Below are 21,857 nucleotides of genomic sequence, written 5' to 3'. Positions count from 1 at the left end.
ATGGACCCCACGCAGTGATGGATGTGAGCCCCCAGCTCAAAGACGACACACGGAGAAGGGAGCCAAGCAGCACTGACCGATGTGGGCAGCGTTATTGCCGACCAGGAATTTGTCCCTGGACTTCCCCTCCGCACTGCTCCATGCTCACCTTCCTCTTCTCGGGGGTCTCCACCAGCTGCCAGCTGTTGGCCTTGAGGTGGTAGAGTTCATCAAACTTCATGCTGATGTCCTCGATGGACAGCTGTAGCAGGTCCCAGAACCCTGCCAGGTCCTGGGCTGTGGGGCGTGGGTTGGCATCAGGGTTCTGTGGGCCAGATGGGGATCAGTGGGGCCAGCTCAGCAGAGGCTTGTCCTGCTCCCCCCGACCCCCCAACAAGCAGGGTTCCTCTGGGCCCTGCCAGCACCCGTGGGGGCTCTTGAGGCCTAGTGTCTGGGTAAGTATCTGTATGAATGAATCTAAGCCAGTTCTGGTCAGCACTAGCCCTAGTGGTGGGGATCTTTGGGGGATAGTCTAAGGGCTGTGGCAAGGAAGGCACTCCTGTCCCTAATGTACGTGTATGCTAGCAGACAGGTGTTCTCGTTTTGCAGGGAAGAAACAGAAGTTCTTGGCCATGGTGTGACAGTGACACCGAGAGAAGCCCGATTCACTCCCAGGTGGGAAAGGTCACAGAATCTGTGTTGTTTCCCTCGTGTCACTCTGTTCCATGACAACGCAACCCCCAAGTCTCTGTAGGTCTTGGAGACAAACACTCTCTCCACTGCCTCCCGCTGGGAGTACACACATTCCCACAGGCAGAACAGCCCAGGACTTTGCTTTTGACCCTGGCAGGGCCAGCCCTCCTAACAGGTAAGAGGGAGGGAGAAAGCCAAGCCACCAATCCCAGCAGTGGGATTTCTTTGTTTTTGTTTGTTTGTTTGTTTGTTTTGAGACGGAGTTTTGCTCTATCACCCAGGCTGGATGCAGTGACGCGATCTCGGCTCACTGCAAGTTCCACCTCCCGGGTTCACACCATTCTCCTGCCTCAGCCTCCCCAGTAGCTGGGACTACAGGCACCCGCCACCATGCCTGGCTAATTTTTTGTATTTTTAGTACAGAAGGGGTTTCACCGTGTTAGCCAGGAGGGTCTCCATCTCCTGACCTCATGATCCGCCTGCCTCGGCCTCCCAAAGTGCTGGGATTACAGGCGTGAGCCACCGCGCCTGGCCAAAAAATATATATGTATATAATTTTTGAGACAGAGTTTCGCTGTCATTGCCCAGGCTGGAGTGCTGGAGTGCAGTGGCACGATCTCGGCTCACCACAACCTCTGTCTCCCGGGTTCAGGCGATTCTCCTGCCTCAGCCTCCCGAGTAGCTGGGATTACAGGTGTGCACCACCATGCCCGGCTAATTTTGTATTTTTAGTAGAGACAGGGTTTCTCCATGTTGGTCAGGCTGGTCTCGAACTCCGGACCTCAGGTGATCCACCCGCCTCAGCCTCCCAAGTGTTGGGATTACAGGCATGAGCCACTGTGCCCGGCCGATACAGAATATATTTTATATAAATAAACCAGTGCTAATTGACTTTACCATCCATGTGGCTGTTTCAACATGGAAAGATATTAGAGATCTGATAGGGCCACTTTTGCCCCCTTTCTTGTGCTAGACACTGACACACATTGCCACTGTCCTTCCAACACCATGAGGAAGCCGCGCTGTGTGTGTTACAGAGGAGGGCACAGAGGCTTCGAGGGGCTGGCAGAGTATAGTGGGCAGCCAAAGGCTGGAAGCCCTGCTGTGGAGGAAGGAGAATCACACTCACCAAGTTTTGCTCACAGAGGCCCCGGAACTGCTGGAATTTCTGGGACATCAGTAGCTGGGCACTGCCCACAGCACTGAGGACTTTTCCTAAGACTGAGAAACAGAGGGTGGAAAAAGACTGATTTAGCAGAGCACAGGGTTTGGTGGGATGGCATCATGCTTTTAATCTCCTCCCACACTCCCGTAGGGTAGAACTCATTATTTCATGATGGCGGTGGTCTTCATTTTATCTACACATTAATCCATTCTCACTGAGAAAAACACAAACAATATAAAGTCAACCCCATCCCATTTCCTGAGGATATGTTATGGAAACAAATATGAACACTGAGTGTAAATGTAAAACATTTTCCAGAAAAACATAAATCATGGTCTTAAGAGAGGCTGCGTACAGTGGCTCACGCCTGTAATCCCAGCACTTTGGGAGGCTGAGGCAGATCACCTGAGGTCAGGAGTTAAAGACCAGCCTGGGCAGCATGATGAAATCCCGTCTCTACAAATATATGAAAATTAGCCGGACATAATGGCAGATGCCTGTAATCCCAGCTACTCAGGAGGCTGAGGCAGGAGAATCATTTGAACCCAGGGGGTGGAGGTTACAGTGAGCCAAGATGGCGCCACTGCACCCCAGCTTGGGTGACAGAGGGAGACTCAGTCTCAAAATAAAAAATCTGATTAGACTCATAAATATTTTTAAGAAACTGAAGCAGAACTCTTCTCAGAAAAAGGACCTAGGTGTAAGTAGTTTTACAGCTGAGGTATTAAAAACTTTCAAAGAACAGGAAATCCCTTTTTTATATATTCTGTTCCAGAGATTAAATAAACATGGAAAATGATGCAACTGGTTTTAAGAACTCTGACAGCAGATAGGACATGCCAAGAATGGACCACTTTCACTAACATAAATGTAGAAGTCTTAAAGTATAAGCAAATAGGAGCTATCAGAAGAATTGTAAAAAATAAATATCCTAATCGAGAAGTCTTTAACCCAGGAATACAAGGTTGATCTTGTATTATGACTTGTTTTAAAGTGCTGGCATCAGCCGGGCATAGTGGCTCACGCCTGTAATCCCAGCACTTAGGGAGGCAGGAGGTCTCCACCAAAAATACAAAAAATTAGCTGGGTGTGCTAGTGCACATCTGTGGTCCCAGCTACCTGGGAGGCAGAGGCTGTGGTGAGCTTAGACCATGCCACTGCACTCCAGCCTGCGGGACACAGTGAGACCCCCTGCCTCAAAAAATCATAAAGTACTGGCACAGCTGAGCACTTTGAGAGGCCTAGGCCACGTGGTAAAAGTCCATCTCTACAGAAAATACAAAAATAAGCCAGGCATGGTAGCATGTGCCTGTAGCCCCAGCTACTTGGGAGGATCACTTGAACTAGGTAGGTTGAGGCTGCAGTGAGCTGTGATGACAGCATTGCACTCCAGCCTGAGTGACAAAGTGAGACCTTGCCCCCACCCCCACCACACACAAAAGGTGCTGGCATAAAGACAGTGCCACCCATCCCCAACCCCCTTAGAAATCACCGAAAAGCAAAGAAAGTAAACAAGACGGGGGAGGCTGAGGTGGGTGGATCACAAGGTCAGGAATTCGAGACCAGTCTGGCCAACTCTGGTAAAACCCTGTCTCTACTAAAAATACAAAATTAGCCAGGCGTGGTGGCCCATGCCTGTAATCCCAGCTATTTGGGAGGCTGAGATAGGAGAATCTGAACCTGGGAGGCGGAGGTTGCAGTGAGCCAAGATCACGCCCACTACACTCCAGTGTGGGTGGCAGAGTAAGACTCCATCTCAAAAACCAAACAAACAAAAGGAGCATACCCAATAATCTCTTATTTGAAATAATCTCTTATTTGAAATTAAAAAAGGAGGCTTGGGCATAGTGGCTCAGACCTATAATCCCAGTACTTTAGGAGGCTTGAGGCAGGAGGATCACTTGAGCCCAGGAGTTCAAGACCAGCCTGGGCAACAAAGTGAAACCCTCTCTCTATGAAAAAATTCAAAAATTAGCTGGGTGTGGTAGTGGATGCCCATAGTCCCAGCTATCCAGGAGGCAAGGCGGGGCAGGAGGATTGTTTGAACCCAGGGTTTCAAGGCTGCAGTGAACTATGATGGCACCACTGCATTCCTCCAACCTGGGTGACAGAGCAAGACCCTGTCTCAAAAACAAAAAAGAAAGAGTGTGGACTGCAGCAAGAGCTTTCCTGAACCTAGCCGGCAACAAGGAGAATGACAGAGGTGGGGAGGTCCCGCACTGTGAGGAGCCCTGTAGTTGCCTGTGGAGAAGAAAATCCTGATAGAACTCTTCCAGGCACCCATTCCCACGTACAGATTCCTGCCAGCCTGGGACACAGTCCTCGCCCCTCTCTCACAATGATCTACTTACAAGAGCTCATCAAGGAAGAATTCACCTCATTAAGAAATTAGTAATTAAAAGGGAACTGACACAGGAGTTAAAGATATTACAGGAACAGCAAATGGCACATGAATACTTACCAGAAATTGTTGCCAGGGAATTTGTAACATTTATCCAAGAATATGTAAAAGAGTTCAAAGCAGAGATAGTAAGACAATGGAAGGAGATAAAACAGGGGCTCTGGAACTAGAGCAGGAGGAAAATCAGGCCATTATAGAAACAAGGCCACCCTGGAGATTGTACAGAGATTCAACCCTGCTGAGGACTTGTCCTGAGTAGCAGAGCCCTACAGGGAGAGGAGGGCTGAAAGGCTTCAGGTACAAAATGCTTCAGCTGCCCCATGAATAGAATAAAACTTCTTTTATTTTAAACGAATAGTTAAGCTGGGGGGAATAAAATGAGCTCCCCAGGGTAGACAGTGGGGACCTGTGTCTGGCTTAGTTTAAAGAAGAGTGGGAATAAAAGGGAGTCTTTCCTAAAAAATTATTATATAAGACTGCACCTGGGTACTTTATCTTTTTAGAAACAGAAGTAGGGACTAAGTAATAAAAAAGAAAAACTACTAAAAAGAGATTCAGAGGCATGGAAGAGAAAGAACATGCATCTATCAGAGTTCTAAAAGGGGACAGAGGGATGGGAGAAATCAGAGGGATCATGGTTATGAACGTGGAGGCTCACGCCTGTAATCCCAGCACTTTGAAAGGCAAAGGCCAAGGCAGGCAGATCACTCGAGGCCAGGAGTTCGAGAGCAACCTGGGCAACATGGCAAAACTCCGTCTCTACTAAAAATACAAAAAATAGCCAGATGTGGTGGCACATGCCTGTAATCCCAGCACTTTGGGAGGCCAAGGTGAGGTCGGCAGTTCAAGACCAGCCTGGTCAACATGGCAAAACCCCATCTCTACTAAAAATACTAAAATTAGCCGGGCTTGGTGGTGGACACCTGTAATCCCAGCTACTCAGGAGGCTGAGGCAGGAGAATCACTTGAACCCGGGAGGCAGAGGTTGCAGTGAGCCAAGATCACGCTACAGCACTCCGGCCTGGTTAACAGAGCGAGACTCTGTCTCAAACAAACAAACAAAACTCTCAGATGAAAACATAAGACCAAATCTCCATGACCTTGGATTTTGCAATGGTTTCTTAAGACACCAAAAGCATAAGCAATGAAAGAAGGGGAAAAAAAAAAAAAAAGCCGATAAAGAAGGGGAAAAAAAAGCAGATAAACTAGATGTCATTAAATGGAAAACTTTTTATGCATTGAAGGACACTATGAAGAAAAAAGCTGGGTGTGGTGGCTTATGCCTATAATCCCAGCCCTTTGAGAGGCTGAGGTGGGTGTATCACTTGAGGTCAGGAGTTTGAGACCAGTCTGCCCAACATGGTGAAACCCTGTCTCTACTAAGAATACAAAAATTAGCCAGGCTGGTGACGCATGCCTATTAATCCCAGCTACTTGGGGGTGCTGAGGCAGGAGAATCACTTGAACCTGGGAGGTGGAGGGTGCAGTGAGCTGAGATTGTGCCACTGCACTCCAGCCTGGGCAACAGAGTGAGACTCTGTCTCATAGAAAAAAAGACACTATGAAGAAATGAAGCCAACGCACAGAATGGGAGAAAATCTCTGCAAATCATGTATCTGATAAGGGTTTAATGCCAAGAATATATATATATATATAAGAATTCCCTACAACTGAACAACAAAAAGATAAACCCAGTTTTAAAATGTACAAGGATAGTTCTCCAAAGATAGATGTTCAGTAAATATGCTCAACATCTCAACAGCATTAGTCATCAGGGAACTGCACATCAAAACCATAATGATACTTCATACCCATTAAGATAGCTATCAAGGCTATCTTAATCCCAGAAATTTAGGAGGCCGAGGTGGAGTACCACTTGAGCCTGGGAGTTCAGGACCAGCCTGGGCAACACAGTGAGACCTCTTCTCTACCAAAAGAAAAAAAAACAAAACTGGGCATGGTGGTGCACACCTGTAGTCCCAGCTACACAGGAGGCTGAGGTGGGAGGACTGCTTGAGCCCAGAAGGTCAAGGCTGCAGTGAGCTATGATGGCACTATTGTTAATTTCAGCCTGGGCAGCAGAGTGAAACCCTGTCTCCAGAACAAACAAACAAACCCCAAAAGCTATCAAGAAAAGTGGAAGCAAGTGTTGCAAAGATGTGGAGATATTGGAACCCTGTGCATTACTGGTAGGAATATAAAATGATGCAGCTGCTGTGAAAAATAGTTGGGTGGTTCCTCAGAAAGCGAGACATAGATCTGCCACATGATCAACCAATTCCACTTCTGGGTATAAACCCAAAAGAATTGAAAACAGACTTAAACAGATACTTGTACGCCAATATTTATAGCTGTTTGACTCACAGTAGCCAAAAGGTAGAAACAACCCAAGTGTCTGTCAATAGATGAATAGACCCTGACTAAAAAAAAAATCTGTGTGTACACGCACACACGCACATGCACGCACACAGAGAGAAAACTCTAAACCTCATATAAAATATACTTCTCACACATGGAACATTTGCTAAAAATGACCACATTCTTGGCCATAAAATATACAATAAATTACAAAGAACTGGGTATCATACAGATCATGTGTTTTGTTTTTGAGATAGGGTCTCTGTCTTGTCACCCAGGCTGGAGTGCAGTGGTGCCATCACGGCTCACTGCAGCCTTGACCTTCTGTGCGTGCGCAATCCTCCTGCCTTAGCTTCCTGTGTAGCTAGGACTACAGGAGTGCACCACCACGCCCAGCTAATTTTTTTTTTTTTTTTTTTTTTGAGATGATGGAGTCTCGCACTGTTGCCCGGGCTGGTGTGCAGTGGTACGATCTCGGCTCGCTGCAACCTCTGCCTCCCGGGTTCAAGTGATTCTCCTGCCTCAGTCTCCCAAGTAGCTGGGACTACAGGCGCGCACCACCACGCCTGGCTAATTTTTGTATTTTTAGTAGAGACGGGGTTTCACGATGTTGACCAGGCTAGTCTCGAACTCCTGACCTCGTGATCCGCCTGCCTCAGCCTCCCAAAGTGCTGGGATTACAGGCATGAACCACTGCGCCCGGCCTAATTTTTTATTTATTTATTTATTTTTTAAATAGAGAAGAGGTCCTGCTATGTTTCCCAGGCTGGTCTTAAACTTCTAGGTTGAACTGATCCTCCTGCCTTTCAAAGTGCTAGGATTGTAGGCATGAGCCACCAGATCATGTTTTTTGACATTAAATAGGTTAGAAACCAGTAATGAAAACATAACTAATAAACTCCCATATAAAAACAAAGATTTACACATCTAAATAACCCAGTCGTCAAAGAAATCACAGTGGAAGTTGCAGATCTTGTCAGATACAGCTAAAGTAGTAGTTAAAGAGAAATGCATCGGCTTCAAAGCTTATATAAAAGGACAGGCTGAAAAAATGAATTAGCTTCCAATTTAAGACATTAGTAAGGGAATAATACAATTAACCCAAAGAGAAGAGAAATTAATAAAAATAAGAGGATTAATAAAATTAACAAACCCTGTCAGACTGATCAAGATCAAAAGAAGACAGATGCAAATAAAGATTAGGAATGAGTAAAGGATAATGTGATATAGCTATACTAGAAAAGATATTCAAAACTAGAGTTATACAAAACCATGAAATAAAATCCTGGTTTTTTTTTTTGAGACCGAGTCTTGTTTTGTTGCCCAGGCTGGAGTAAAGTGGTGGGATCTCAGCTCACTGCAACCTCTGCCTCCCGAGTTCAAGCAATTCTCCTGCCTCAGCATCCTGAGAGTAGCTGGGATTATAGGCACCCGCCATCATGCCCAGCTAATTTTTGTATTTTTGTAGAAATGGGGTTTCACCATGTTGGCCAGGCTGGTCTTGAACTCCTGACAGTGAGCTGTCCACCTTGGCCTCCCAAAGTGCAGGATTACAGGTGTGGGCCACTGCGCCTGGCAAAATCCTGTTGTTAAATTCCTTCAGAGACTATGAGAAGAGGAAACGTCCCACACTGATTTTTGAAGCTAGAGAACCTTAAAACTACAACAGGACAAGGATAGAAAGGAAAGATTACAAGCCATTGTCTCATGAACAAAGACAAAATTACTAAATCACATATTAAATCAAACCCAGCAGTGTACTAAAATAATATATCATAAATTCAGCTGGGTTTATTCTGAGAATGCAAGACTGATTCAACATTGACAATTGTAATCACTTCTGATTCTGGCTAAGACAAACCAGTGAGTGTCAGACGAGCTGACTTCTCCCAACCACCAACAAATTAAAAAAAAAAAATCAGTAACAACAACTCATTTTCAAAACATTAAGAAACTACTAGGCCGGGCACGGTGGCTCACACCTGTAATCCCAGCACTTTGGGAGGCTGAGGTGGGCGGATCACCTGAGGTCAGGAGTTTGAGGTCAACCTGGCCAACACGTTGAAACCTCATCTCTACTAAAAATACAAAAAATAACCGGGTGTGGTGGCACACGCCTGTAGTCCAAGCTACTCGGGAGGTTGAGGCAGGAGAATTGCTTTGCTCTGTTGTCCAGACTGGAGTGCAGTGGTGCAATCTCAGCTCACTGCAACCTCCACCTCCCAGGTTCATGCAATTCTCATGCCTCAGCCTCCTGAGTAGCTGGGATTACAGGCGCCCGCACCATGCCTGGCTGATTTTTATATTTTAAGTAGAGACGGGATTTCATCATGTTGGCCAGGCTGGTCTCAAACTCCTGGCCTCAAGTGATCTGCCCACCTCAGCCTCCGAAAGTGCTGGGATTACAGGCATGAGGCACTGCGTCCAGCCTTTTCTTTTTTTTTTTTTTTAAAGACACAGGTTCGGCCAGGCGCAGTGGCTCATGCCTGTAATCCCAGCACTTTGGGAGGCCGAGGCGGGCGGATCACGAGGTCAGGCGTGAGCCACCGCACCCGGCTGTATTTTTTATAGAGATACAAAATATAAAATTAGCCAGGCATGGTGTTTCACGTGGGGTGTTTTACATGGTGTTTCGTGGGGTTTCACTATGTTGCCCAGGCTAGTCTTGAACTTTTGGGATCAAGTGATCTACCTGCCTCAGCCTCCCAAAGTGTTGGGACTACAGGCATAAGCCACTATGCCCAGCCATACACAGAACTTTTGACTTTTTTTGCTTCATATCTAACAGCAACTTTATTCAGAGGAAATGAAACACAGCAAGCCTTTAGGCATAGTGTGAATTTCCCAGGACAAAGTACTGTCAATTTTTTTTTTTTTTTTTTTTCCTGAGATGGAGTCTAGCTCTGTTGCCCAGACTGGAATGCAATGGCGCAATCTGGGCTCACTGCAACCTCTGCCTCCCGGGTTCAAGTGATTCTCCGGTCTCAGCCTTCCAAGTAGCTGGGATTACAGGTGCACGCCACCACGCCCCACTAACTTTTTGTATTTTAGTAAAGATGGAGTTTCACCATGTTGCCCAGGCTGGTCTCGAACTCCTGAGCTCAGGCAATCCACCCACCTCGGCTCCCAAAGTGCTGAGATTACAGGCATGAGCCACCGTGCCCAGCCAGTACTGTCACATTAAAACTCTGAGGCGTGGCATGCGAAGTACTAGAATCCTACAACAAGTTATACTAGGATCAGGATTAGAATAAGGATTCTGTTGTTAGCATTATGCCAACTCTCTTTAATGTGCACACTGTCTACTAAGCACAGCATAGGCTTCTGAAAACAAGTGATCTGTGTGGACCTTTTATTTTTAACTGGGCACATAGCCTGGAATCAAGCATTTCCTAGACTCCCCTGCAGCAAGATATGCATAGTTGTATGTCTAAATTCTGGCCAAAGCAGTGGAAGCAGAAGCAGTGCATGGGCCAGCTTGTTCTCCTTTGCTGTTGGTTCCTTTGCTGGCTGGAATGCACTTAGGATGCTGGGATCCAGCAGCACTCTGACAGTTGAGAAGATCTTATCAATGAAAGCCAATTAATGGCATCAAACTGCAAGGAAACAAAAAAGCCTGTGGCTCCACCATCACTATCTGAGACATTCTTGAGAATGAAATAAACAGTCTTGTTTAAATCACTTTTTAGAAATGTTTTAGTGTTATTTGTAGGCAAATGTAATCCCAATTCATAGAGCCTCAAAACTAGTAGGGTTTGTAAAAGGAGTGAGGAGAGGAGTTAATCCAAAAGAAGGGAAGAAAGAGGAAAAAAGACACCTCAGAAAAGGAGGCTGGGCTCAGTGGCTCAGGCCTGTAATTCCAACACTTTGGGAGGCCCAGGTAGGAGGACTGCTTAAGGCTAGAAGTTTGAGACCAGCCTGGGCAACATAGTGAGAGCCCATCTCTATTTAAATAAATAAATTAAAATACATTCAAAAAGCACAAATCCCCCAAAATAACATGGTAAGAATAAATCTAAATATATAGAAGTCACCTCGTAAAAATGGACTACATTACCTATTTCTAAAATAAAAATCAGGAAACTGGATAAAACATAAAATCCAGGTATATGCTGATTACAAGAGACATGATTAATAAGGACAGTGAAAGGTAAAAAGTAAATGGATGGAAAGAGATATACCAGACAAACACTAATCAAAGGAAGTCTGCTACTGTAATAGTCATAATACATATAAGATAACTCTCAGGCAAACACAAACAGAGATTCTGAAAAACAGAATGGATCAGTGAACATCTGCCAGGAATATTACAATTCTAAACTTGATCCATCCAATATCTTCAAAATATATAAAACAAAAGTTTTTTAAGGAGAAATGGACAAACCATTTTATAGAAAGTGGTGTGATACAGACATGCAATGAATGGAAAACAGTAAACCCAAGCTCATCTTTTGGACGGACGCATCCCTCCCCCATTCCAGTTCTGCCTTCACACCTAATCTCAGTGGTCCTTGGAGTGACTGGTGGGCCTCCTCTCTCCTGGATGCCAGTTTCAAATCTGCTCTCCAGAGACATCCTACGCGTCCTCCCCACCTCCTTGCCCTGAGGTGATGACTCTGCTCCCGTCTGCCTCACCTCACCTCTCCTCAGACATGGCCTTTCTCCTGTACCTGTGGAGAAGCTATCTGTTCTCTACTTGGGCACTAATTCGATTCCTTCTCACCTAAGGATAACCCCAACAGTTGCCTGTTTTCTCTCCAGCATAATAAGCTCCCTTTCTCTAACAAGGTCATTCTCAGCAACATATAAACATGCTTATATTGCTCCATTAAAAAAACAAAACAAGGACAGGTGCGGTGGCTCATGCCTGTAATCCTAACACTGTGGGAGGCTGAGATGGGGGGACTGTTTAAACCCAGGAGTTTGAGACCAGCCTAGGCAACAAAGCGAGATTGCATCTCTACAAAAAAAAAAATATTAATTAGGCAGGTGTGGTGGTGCACCCCTGTGTTCCCAGCTACTTGGGAGGCTGGGGTGGGAGGATCAGTGGAGCCCAGGAGTTCAAGGCTGCATTGAGCTGAGATCACACCACTGCACTTCAGCCTGGGTGACAAAGTGAGACCCTATCTCAAAACAACAGCAACAACAACAACGAAACAGTTGTCTCCTTTGACCCTACATCCCTCCATTTCTCTGCTTCCTTGTACAGGAAAATCCACGCATGTGGTCTCCAATTACTCTCCTGTTTTCTCTTCTCTTAATCCTCCTCCTCTCAGGCTACCTTACCCATGCTTCTGCCATCACCATTCCACCAAAATGGCCCTTTATGTATCTAATGACCTCTGCCTTTCTAGATCTGGCTTGGTGAGCCCTTCAGCTGCCTTTGACACTGTGGATTCTCTCCTTGAGTACGTTGTTCAGGTGGCTTCCAATTGCTCTTCCTTTGATCTTGCTGTTTATTCCTCCCTTTCCACCGCTAAGTGTTCATGTCTCTGGGATCAGTCCTTAGACAGCTTGTCTTCTCTACTTATTAGGCATTCTCATCTTATTCATCTTAATCTATACTCTGGTGACTCCCAAATAGAATCTTCAAACTGGACCTATCTCCAGACTCATATATCCAACTGCCTGCTTGACTTCTCTATTCTGATGTCTAACAAAGCATATCAAATTTAACATGTTCCAAACCAAACTCCTGACTTTCCCCCAGATCAACATTTCCTATAGTTTTCCCCATTTCAGTGGCAACGCCATCCTCTTCTTCACTCAGACTCCAAGCCATGTTTGGCTCCCTTACTCTTACCCATATCTAATCTGTCGAGAAATCCTGTTCTATCTTCAAGATATATCCACAGTCTGATTCCTCCATTAAAGTCTCTCTTACCCAGATTGTTAAATCCTCCTAACTCATCTCCCAGCTTCCATTTGTGTGCCAATGGAAGGTACACGGAGGTTCTCATTTGGATAGAGAAGCCAGATTAATTCTTTAAAAAAGTATGTCAAGTTGCAGCACTCAGAACTGATGAGCTCTTCTTGGAGTAAAACCAAGCCTTTAATAATGGCCTCTGATGGGCAGATCACTTGAGTTCAAGAGTTCAAGACCAGCCTGGGCAACGTGGTAAAACTCCCAGCCAGGTGCGGCGGGCCTGTGGTCCCAGCTACTTGGGAGGCTGAGGTGGGAGGATTGCTTGAGACTGGCAGGTGGAGGTTACAGTCAGCCAAAATTGCGCTGCTGCACTCCAGCCTGGGTGAGTGAGATCCCATCTCAAAAAAAAAAAAAAAAAAAAAAAAAAAGGCCTCTGAGACCCCTGTGATCTGAGACGCCCCCAGTCTGACTTCATCTCCCATCCCTCTCCTCTGGCTCATGGCTGCAGCCTACTGGTGGCTTCCCTCAGCCTTGCACATGTCAAGCACTTGCCCATCAGTCAGGTGCTGCTCCCTCTGCCTGAAAAGTTCTTCTCCGCAGATCTCTACAGACTTCCTCTCTCCCTCTCTTCAGGTTTCTGCTCACAGGTCACCTGGCCAGGGATGCCCTCCCTGACCACCCTGAATGCAACAGCAACACCGACCCTGCCTGTGCAGCGGACACTATACTGCTCTTACCCTTCCTGGTTATTTGTTACTGCTCACCTGGTTACTGCTTACCACATTTGGTTATTTGGTATCCCTTCCCATGAGGGGAGGGATTTTGTTTTGTTCACTGCGACATCCCCAGAAGCTACAACAGTACCTGGCATAAGGTAGGTACTCAATAAATATTCACTGAGTGAATGACGGTCAGGACCAAGGTAGAGATATGGACCTATTATTCCACACTGTCCTGAAGCACCTTGCCATACAGTTGAACAAGATATCAATAAGATCAGAGAGACAAGGGGCTGGGCATGGTGGCTCACGCCTGTAATCCCAGCACTTTGGGAGGCTGCGGCGGGCGGATCACGAGGTCAGGAGATCAAGACCATCCTGGCTAACACGGTGAAACTCCATCTCTACTAAAATTACAAAAAATTAGCTGGGCGAGGTGGTGGGCACCTGTAGTCCCAGCTACTTGGGAGGCTGAGGCAGGAGAATGGCATGAATCTGGGAGGTGGAGCTTGCAGTGAGCCGAGATCGCGCCACTGCACTCTAGCCTGGGCAACAGAGCAAGACTCCGTCTCAAAAAAAAAGAAAAAAAATCAGAGAGACAAAATTGGCATTCTTAGCAAACAATATAATCATTTATGATGCAAATCCAAGAGAACCATGTTGGATTCTCTTGGTTGCTGGACACAAGATCAACATACAAGGATTAAACATTTCTACCTACTAGCTGTGACTAATTAGAATATGCATTTTTTTTTTTTTTTGAGACAGGGTCTCCGTCTGTCGCCCAGGCTGGAGCGCGGTGGCATGATCTCGGCTCACCGCAACCTCCACCTCCCGGGTTCAAGTGATTCTCCTGCCTCAGCCTCAGAAGTAGCCAAGATTACAGGTGCCCACCATGACACCCAGCTGATTTTTGTATTTTTAGTAGAGATGGGGTTTCACCATGTTGGCCAGGCTGGTCTCGAGCTCCTGACCTCAAATGATCTGCCTACCTCGGCCTTCCAAAGTGCTGGGATTATAGGAGTGAGCCACTGCACCCAGCCGCAAATATTTTTTAAATGATCAATTTCACAAAACTCAACAAAAACTACTAGAAAGTACCAAGGAATAAATCTAATAAAAATATGCAGGCCAGGTGCAGTGGCTCATGGGTGTAATCCCAGCACTTTGGGAGGCTAAAGCAGGAGGACTGCTTGAGCCCAGGAGTTCAAGACCAGCCTGGACAACATAGTGAGACCCCATCTCTACAAAAAAATCTCAAAGTTAGCTGAGCACGGTGGTACACACCTGTAGCCTCAGCTACTTGGAAAGCTGAGGCAGGAGGATCACCTGAGCCCAGGAGGCTGAGGCTGCAATGAGCCAAGATCATGCCATTGTGCTCCAGCCTTGGTGACAGCGTGAGACCTTTTCTCAAAAAATTAAATTAAATTAAATGAAAATTAAAATATGAAAGACCTTCATAGAGAAATTACTCAAACTTGGATAGAAGGATATAATGGGATTCTTGAATAAATGGAGTGATAAAGTTGACTTATAGTTGAGAAGATTCAATATTTTAGTTATCAATTCTTCCCCAATTAATCTATAAGCTTACTCTACTTCCAGTTTTCATCCCAACAGAATTTTTCTGAGGAACTTGATATACAAATTCTATAATTTATATTGGAAGAATGAAGATATAAGAACAGTTTTTCTTTCTGCACAAAAAGGATAAAGAAGGAGCACTCACCAGATACCAAGGCGTGCTACAAAGCCATGGTAATTGAAAGTTATATTAATACAGCTGGGCATGGTGGCTCACTCCTGTAATCCCAGCACTTTGGGAGGCCGAGGCGGGTGGATCACTTGAGGTCAGGAATTCCAAACCAGCCTGGCCAACACGGTGAAACCCCATCTCTAGTAGAAATACAAAAATTAGCCAGGTGTCAGCCAGGCTCAGTGGCTCTCACCTGTAATCCCAGCACTTTGGGAGGCCAAGGCAGGTGGGTCAGCTGAGGTCAGGAGTTTGAGACCAGCTTGGCCAACACGGCGAAACCTCATTTCTACTAAAAATACAAAAAATTAGCCAGGTGTGGTTGCATGCACCTGTAGTCCCAGCTACTCAGGAGGCTGAGGCAGGAGAATCGCTTGAACCCAGGAAGCAGAGGTTGCAGTGAGCTGAGATCATGCCACTGCACTTCAGATGGGGTGCCAGAGCGAGACTCGCCAAAAAAATAAAATTAAATAACAAATAAATGAAAATAGTTGTATTAACATAGAAGCAGCCAAAAGAGGAACAGAACAGAGCCCAGAAACATACCCCTGCGTAAGTATGGAATCTGCATCACTAAACACTGAAGAAAGAGACTTCAGGCCAGGCGCGGTGGCTCATGCCTGTAATCCCAGCACTTTGGGAGGCCGAGGCAGGTGGATCACTTGAGGTCAGGAGTTCGAGACCAGCCTGACCAACATGGAGAAACCCCGTCTCTACTAAAAATACAAAATTAGTGGGGCGTGGTGGCGCATGCCTGTAATCCCAGCTGCTCAGGAGGCTGGGACAAGAGAATCGCTTGAACCCGGGAGGCAGAGGTTGCAGTGATCTGAGATCACGCTATTGCACTCCAGCCTGGGCAACAAGAGCAAAACTCTGTCTCAAAAAAAAAAAAAGACAAGCAATAATGTGGCAGAAAATATTGGTCATATTATAATAGGCACAGTGTAACTACCCATATATATAAAGAACTACAAATTGATTTTTAAAGTACTTTTTGTTTTTTTTGAGACAGGGTCTCACTCTGTTGTCCAGGCTGCAGTGCAGTGGCACAATCATACCTCACTATAGCCTTACTCTCCCACACTCGAGCAATCCTCTCACCTTAGTCTCCTGAGTAACTGGGACTACAGGTGTGCACCACAATGCTCAGCTAATTTTTTTATTATTATTTATTTATTTTTTGAGATGGAGTCTAGCTCTGTCACCCAGGCTGGAGTACAGTGGTGCGATCTTGGCTCAGTGCAACCTCTGCCTCCCGGGTTCAAGCGATTCTCCTCCCTCAGCCTCCCGAGTAGCTGGGATTACAGGCGCCTGCCACCACGCCCAGCTAATTTTTGTATTTTCAGTAGAGATGGGGTTTCACTGTGTTGGCCAGGCTGGTCTCAAACTCCTGATCTCAGGTGAACCTCCCGCCTCGGCCTCCCAAAGTGCTGGGATTATAAGCATGAGCCACTCCGCCTGGCCAATTGTTTATTTTTAAATTTTCATTTGTAGTAGATATGAGGTCTCACTATGTTGCCCAGGCTAGTTTTGAACTCCTGAACTCAAGCAATCTTCCCACGTCAGCCTCCCAAAGTGCTGGGATTAAAGGCATGAGCCACCATGCCCAGACGATTTGAAAAATACTGAGAATCCAATAGAAGAATGAATAGAGTATACAAGTAATTCACAGAAGTTTAAATGGCCAATATAAATAAAATTAAAATATGCACAGCTTCTCTAGTAACCAAGTAAATGTGAAATAAATCAACTGGTTTTAATTTTCCACTTACCAAGTAAGTGATTTAAAGTCCAACAAGATCAAGTATCAGTAAGTATACTAGGGAAATGGCAACTTTCAAACACTTGGTGTAAGGATAAACTGATATAACCTCTTTGGAGAGCAATCAGACAGCATTTATTAAAATATGTGTTTCCTCCCATCCAGTGATTCTGTCCAAGGTAAATACTCCAGAGAAGTTCTCCCACCTCATGGCAGAGAGACATGCACCACAGTGTTGATGAAACGCTGAAAACACCAAAATGGCCCTGGTGCAGTGGCTCACGCCTATAATCCCAGCACTTTGGGAGGCCCAGGCAGGCGGATCACCTGAGGTCGGGAGTTCAAGACCAGCCTGACCAACATGGAGAAACCTCGTCTCTACTAAAAATACAAAAAATTAGCTGGCCGTGGTGGCACATGCCTGTAATCCCAGCTACTTGGGAGGCTGAGGCAGGAGAATTGCTTGAACCCAGGAGGCGGAGGTTGCGGTGAGCCGAGATCGCACCATTGCACTCCAGACTAGGTAACGAGAGAAACTCCATCTCAAAAAAAAAAAAAAAAAAAAAAAAAGAACCCTGAAACATCATTAGGAAAATGGTCAAAGAGAATGTAGTATATGTGTATGAATTTAACAGAAATGAACTAGATCTCTATGTATCAAAGTAGACAGAGTGTTCAAGACATAGTGTTCAATATAAAATTGTTCTTTTTACTGCAGCTTAACAGTGGATGTAACTGCTCATTTGCTGTATTTTCTGAAGGCCCCAACAGTCTCTCCTGTCCCTCCTCCTCTTCTAAAACCTTGATACTTCCCTATGAAGAGGTAGGGTCTAATATAAAATTGTTCTTTTTACTGCAGCTTAACAGTGGATGTAACTGCTCATTTGCTGTATTTTCTGAAGGCCCCAACAGTCTCTCCTGTCCCTCCTCCTCTTCTAAAACCTTGATACTTCCCTATGAAGAGGTAGGGTCTAATACTCCCCTCCTTCAACCTGAAGCCCCGCCTTGGGCTTGTGACTTGCTTGTAACCAATCAAATACAGTGGAAGAGTTACTACGTGACTTCCAGGGCTAGGTCAGAAAAGGATGCAGCCTCAGGGTTCAACACACAGTTGGGCCTGGAGCCACCATGCAAGAAGGCTGCCATGCTGCGAGGGAGCAAAGGCACGTGGAGGGACATACACAGGGGCTGTGGCTGGCAGTCCTGGCCTTTGAGTCATCCTTGTTTAAGTGCCAGGCACACACGTTAACTACCTTTAGGTAATTCCATACCTCAGATGTCATGTCACCCCAAGCCCTTGAGCCTTCCCATCTGAAGCCCCAGGCTTTATGGAGAAGAAACAAGATGTTCCTGCCACGCTCTTTCTGAACTGCTGAAATACAGAATCTATGACCATAATAAAATGGTTGTTTTGTGCCATTAGGTTTGGCGTGACTTGTTATGCCCTTCCTGCTTCTGTGTCTTTGCTCCCTCCATCTGGAATGCCTTTCCTCTCCCCCAGCCTGTAGATATTCTCTGAGGCACAGCTATGAATGGTATCTCCTTGGTGGAGTTCCTCACAGATTTAAGAGGGGTGACCTTAAAACTTGTGGCCATGGCTGGGTGTGGTGGCTCACACCTGTAATCCCAGCATTTTGGGAGGGCGAGGTGGGCAGATCACTTGAGGTCAGGAGTTCAAGACCAGCCTGGCCAACATGGTGAAACCCTGTCTCTACTAAAAATACAAAAATTAGCTGGACGTGGTGGCATGTGCCTGTAATCCCAGCTACTCAGGAGGCTGAGACACGAGAATCACTTGCACCCAGGAGGCGGAGGTTGTGCTGAGCCGAAATTGTACCACTGCACTCCAGCCTGGGCAACAGAGTGCGACTCTGTCTCACAAAAACAAAACAAACAAACAAAAAAAACCAACTTGTGGCCACAAGTCAGGGCCTTGAGTGGATGTACAGAATTTAATCAGAGAGCCTTGCAATTTCAATGAAGAGTATCATTCTTAAGAGACAGGAAACATTATTCACAACGGCCAAAAGGTAGATGGAATCCACCTATCCATTGGCAAATGAATAGATACATAAAATGTAGTCTCTACATACAATAGAATATTACTCAGCCTTAACAAGGGAGGGAATTGTGACACATGCTATGGATGAACCTTGAAGACATTATGCAAAGTGAAATACGCCAGTCACAGAAGAACAAATGCTGCTGGTTCCACTTACATGAAGTAGCTAGAATAGTCAAACTCATAGAGACAAAGTAGAGTGGTGGCTGCCAGTGGCTGGGGGTAGGAGGGAATGGGGAGTTAGTGTTTAATGGGTACAGAATTTCAGCTGGGGAAGACAAAACAAGTTCTAGAGATGGACGGTGGTGATGGTTATACAACAATGTGAATTTAATGCCACAGACTGTAAACTTGGTTGAAATGGTAATTTTCATGTTATATATATTTAACCACAATTCAGAAAAATTATCTGAAAAGAACATTGTCAAGTTTAAAGTTCTTCAGGTTTAGACAAGAGGGCAATGCAAAATCCAGTCAATACAGGCAGCCACCTGGGTGGGTGGGCACTGCTGAGTTCCCTGACCTATGTATTTTGGATAAGGGACATGAGCTATGTGACTCCATCTGTCTGTAAGTTACAGTAACTGATACATGGCTATGAAAAGGGCTCCCTCTAGAGTTCGTGTTTAACTGCAGGAGTTCTGGTGTGGTTATCCAGAAACATCATAAAAGACCTCTTCCCTCCCAGGTAGACAGGAAGGTAATACCAATATCGTTTGGTATGACATAATTTCCTTTGCAGGTAAACATCTTCTTGCTCTAGAAATAACTAGAATCAAGTATAGTAAAGGAAAGTTAAAGGGAATCAAACCCACAGAATCACCCTATTGGCATGAAGCATCTGTGCACCCTGCCCCAGGCTTACTGTCTCAATCTGTGCTCAATACAGCAGCTACTAGCCACATGTGGTTAGTAAGCACCTGAAATGTTGCTTGTCTGAATTAAGATGTGTTGTAAGAGTAAAATATACACTAAGTTTTAAAGACTTACTATGAAAAGGAATATAAGATATTGCAATAATTTTATATTGAATATATGGTGAAATACAGCTGACCCTTGAACAACACAGGTTTGCACTGTAAAGATCTACTTATGTATCAATTTTCTTCCCATCTGCCACCCCTGAGACAGCAGGACCAACATTCCTCCTCTTCCCCATTCCTCTTCCTCAGTGTACTCAATGTGGAGACAAGAATGAAGACCTTTATGACGATCCACTTCTGCTTAATGAACAGTAAGTATATTTTCTCTTCCTTATGATTTTTTCCTTTTGAGACAGGGTCTCACTCTGTCACCCAGGCTGGAGTGCAGTGGCCCAGTCTTGGTTCACTGCAGCCTCGACCTCCTGGGCTCAAGCTATCCTCCCCGCTTGTCAGCCTCCCGAATAGCTGGAATGACAGGCACATGCCATCATGCCTGGCTAATTTTTATATTTTCGGTAGAGATGGGGGTCTCGCTATGTTGACCAGGCTGGTCTTGAACTCCTGGGCTCAAGAGATCCTCTCGCCTTGGCCTCGCAAAGTGCTGGGATTACAGGCATGAGCCACCACACCCAGCCTAAAACCACTATTCTAAGAAGGGGTCCATAGAAAGCCTACTTAAAACAAGCCCTACCCACACAAAACTGCCAGTCAGCTTCTCAGTGCCTCAACTGTTTATCTTAAATTTTTATTAATGTATGCTCATAATTTAAAAAAATAAGTGGAGACACCAGCAACAAAAGGAAAAAATGGACTTCATCAAAACTAAGAACCTTTGTGTGTCAGCCAGGCGTGGTGGCTCATGCTCGTAATCCCAGCACTTTGGGAGGCCAAGGCAGGCAGATCATGAGGTCAGGAGTTCGAGACTACCCTGGCTAGCATGGTGAAACCCCGTCTCTACTAAAAATACAAAAAATTAGCCAGGCATGGTGGCACGCACATGTAATTCCAGCTACTCAGGAGGCTGAGGCAGGAGAATTGCCTGAACCCAGCAGGCGGAGGTTGCAGTGAGCCGAGATCGCGTCACTGCACTCCGTCTGGGCAACAGAGCGAGACTCCGTCTCAAAAAAAAAAAAAAAAAAAAAAAGAACCTGTGTGCATCAAAAGTCACCAGGAAGAAAGTGAAAAGACAGTCTCCAGAATGGGAGAAAGTATCTGCAAATCATATATATGACGAGGGTCTAGCACCCATAATATATAAAGGACTTACAACTCAGTAACAAAAAGACAAACCACCCAATTAAAAAATGGGCGAAGGCCTTGGCCATTTCTTCCAAGAAGACATACAAATGACCAACAGACACATGAAAAGATGCTCAATATCATAAGGGAAATACAAATCAAAATGACAATGAGATATTACTTCATCTACTTCATAGACGTTAGGATGGCTAGAATTTTTTTAAAAGACGACAGAAGATAACAGGTGTTGGTGAAGATGTGGAGAAACTGGAACCTTCGTGCTTTGCTGGTAGGAATGTAAAATGGTATAGCTTCTATGGAAAGCAGTTCAGCCATTCCTCAAAAAGTTAAACATAGCGTTACCAGATAACTTAGCAATTTCACTCCCCAAAGAATTAAAAACAGGTACTCAAACACGCCAATCTTCATAGCTGCATTACTCACAATAGCCAAAAGGTGGACACAACCCAAGTGCCCAGCAACAGATGAACAAAATGTGGTATATATTGTACACATAATGGAATACTAGTCAGCCATAAAAATGAAAATGCTGTAACATGGATGAACCTTCAAAACATGCCAAGCACAAAAGGACAAGGCAAATGCGCAGACACAGCAAGTAGAGGATACTAGCGGCTAGGCAGAGAGGATAATGGGGAATTACTGTTTAATAGGTAGATTCTATGTTTTAGATGAAAGTTTTGGAAATAGATGGTTGTGATGGTAGCGCAATATTGTGAATGTAATTAATGCCACTGAATTGCACACTTAAAAACAGTTAAAAGGTAAACTTTATGTTATATATATTTTACAACAAAAAAAGGAAAACAAAAATCGAAGTTTGACCTAGCATTTCTACTCCAAAAGAAATGAATATACATCCATAAAAAACTTGTACATGAATATTCTAGCAGTAGTATTCATAATAGCCAAAAAG

The 21,857-nt window shown here is 45.1% G+C and overlaps 1 protein-coding gene across 17 annotated transcripts in view; it reads right to left on the bottom strand.

Annotated features, from left to right (window-relative positions):
* DLGAP4 (DLG associated protein 4) overlaps positions 1-21,857 on the bottom strand; it is a 227,051-nt gene that overhangs the window by 2,464 nt on the left and 202,730 nt on the right. For 16 of the 17 annotated variants that reach the window (XM_034947406.2, XM_034947407.2, XM_034947401.3 and 13 more), the window contains 2 exons: positions 1,802-1,893; positions 149-304 (listed from right to left, as the gene is read on the bottom strand). In XM_034947406.2, coding sequence (XP_034803297.1) covers positions 149-304; positions 1,802-1,893 — 248 coding nt within the window. Of the gene's footprint in view, positions 1-77; positions 305-1,801; positions 1,894-21,857 lie in introns of all 17 variants that reach the window. The other variant, XM_034947402.3, reaches the window with a different exon arrangement.

The sequence above is a fragment of the Pan paniscus genome, chromosome 21 (assembly GCF_029289425.2).
Source record: "Pan paniscus chromosome 21, NHGRI_mPanPan1-v2.0_pri, whole genome shotgun sequence".
Lineage (NCBI taxonomy): Eukaryota > Metazoa > Chordata > Mammalia > Primates > Hominidae > Pan > Pan paniscus.
Note: the sequence above shows the minus strand (reverse complement) of the source record. Positions and strands in the feature narration are given on the sequence as shown.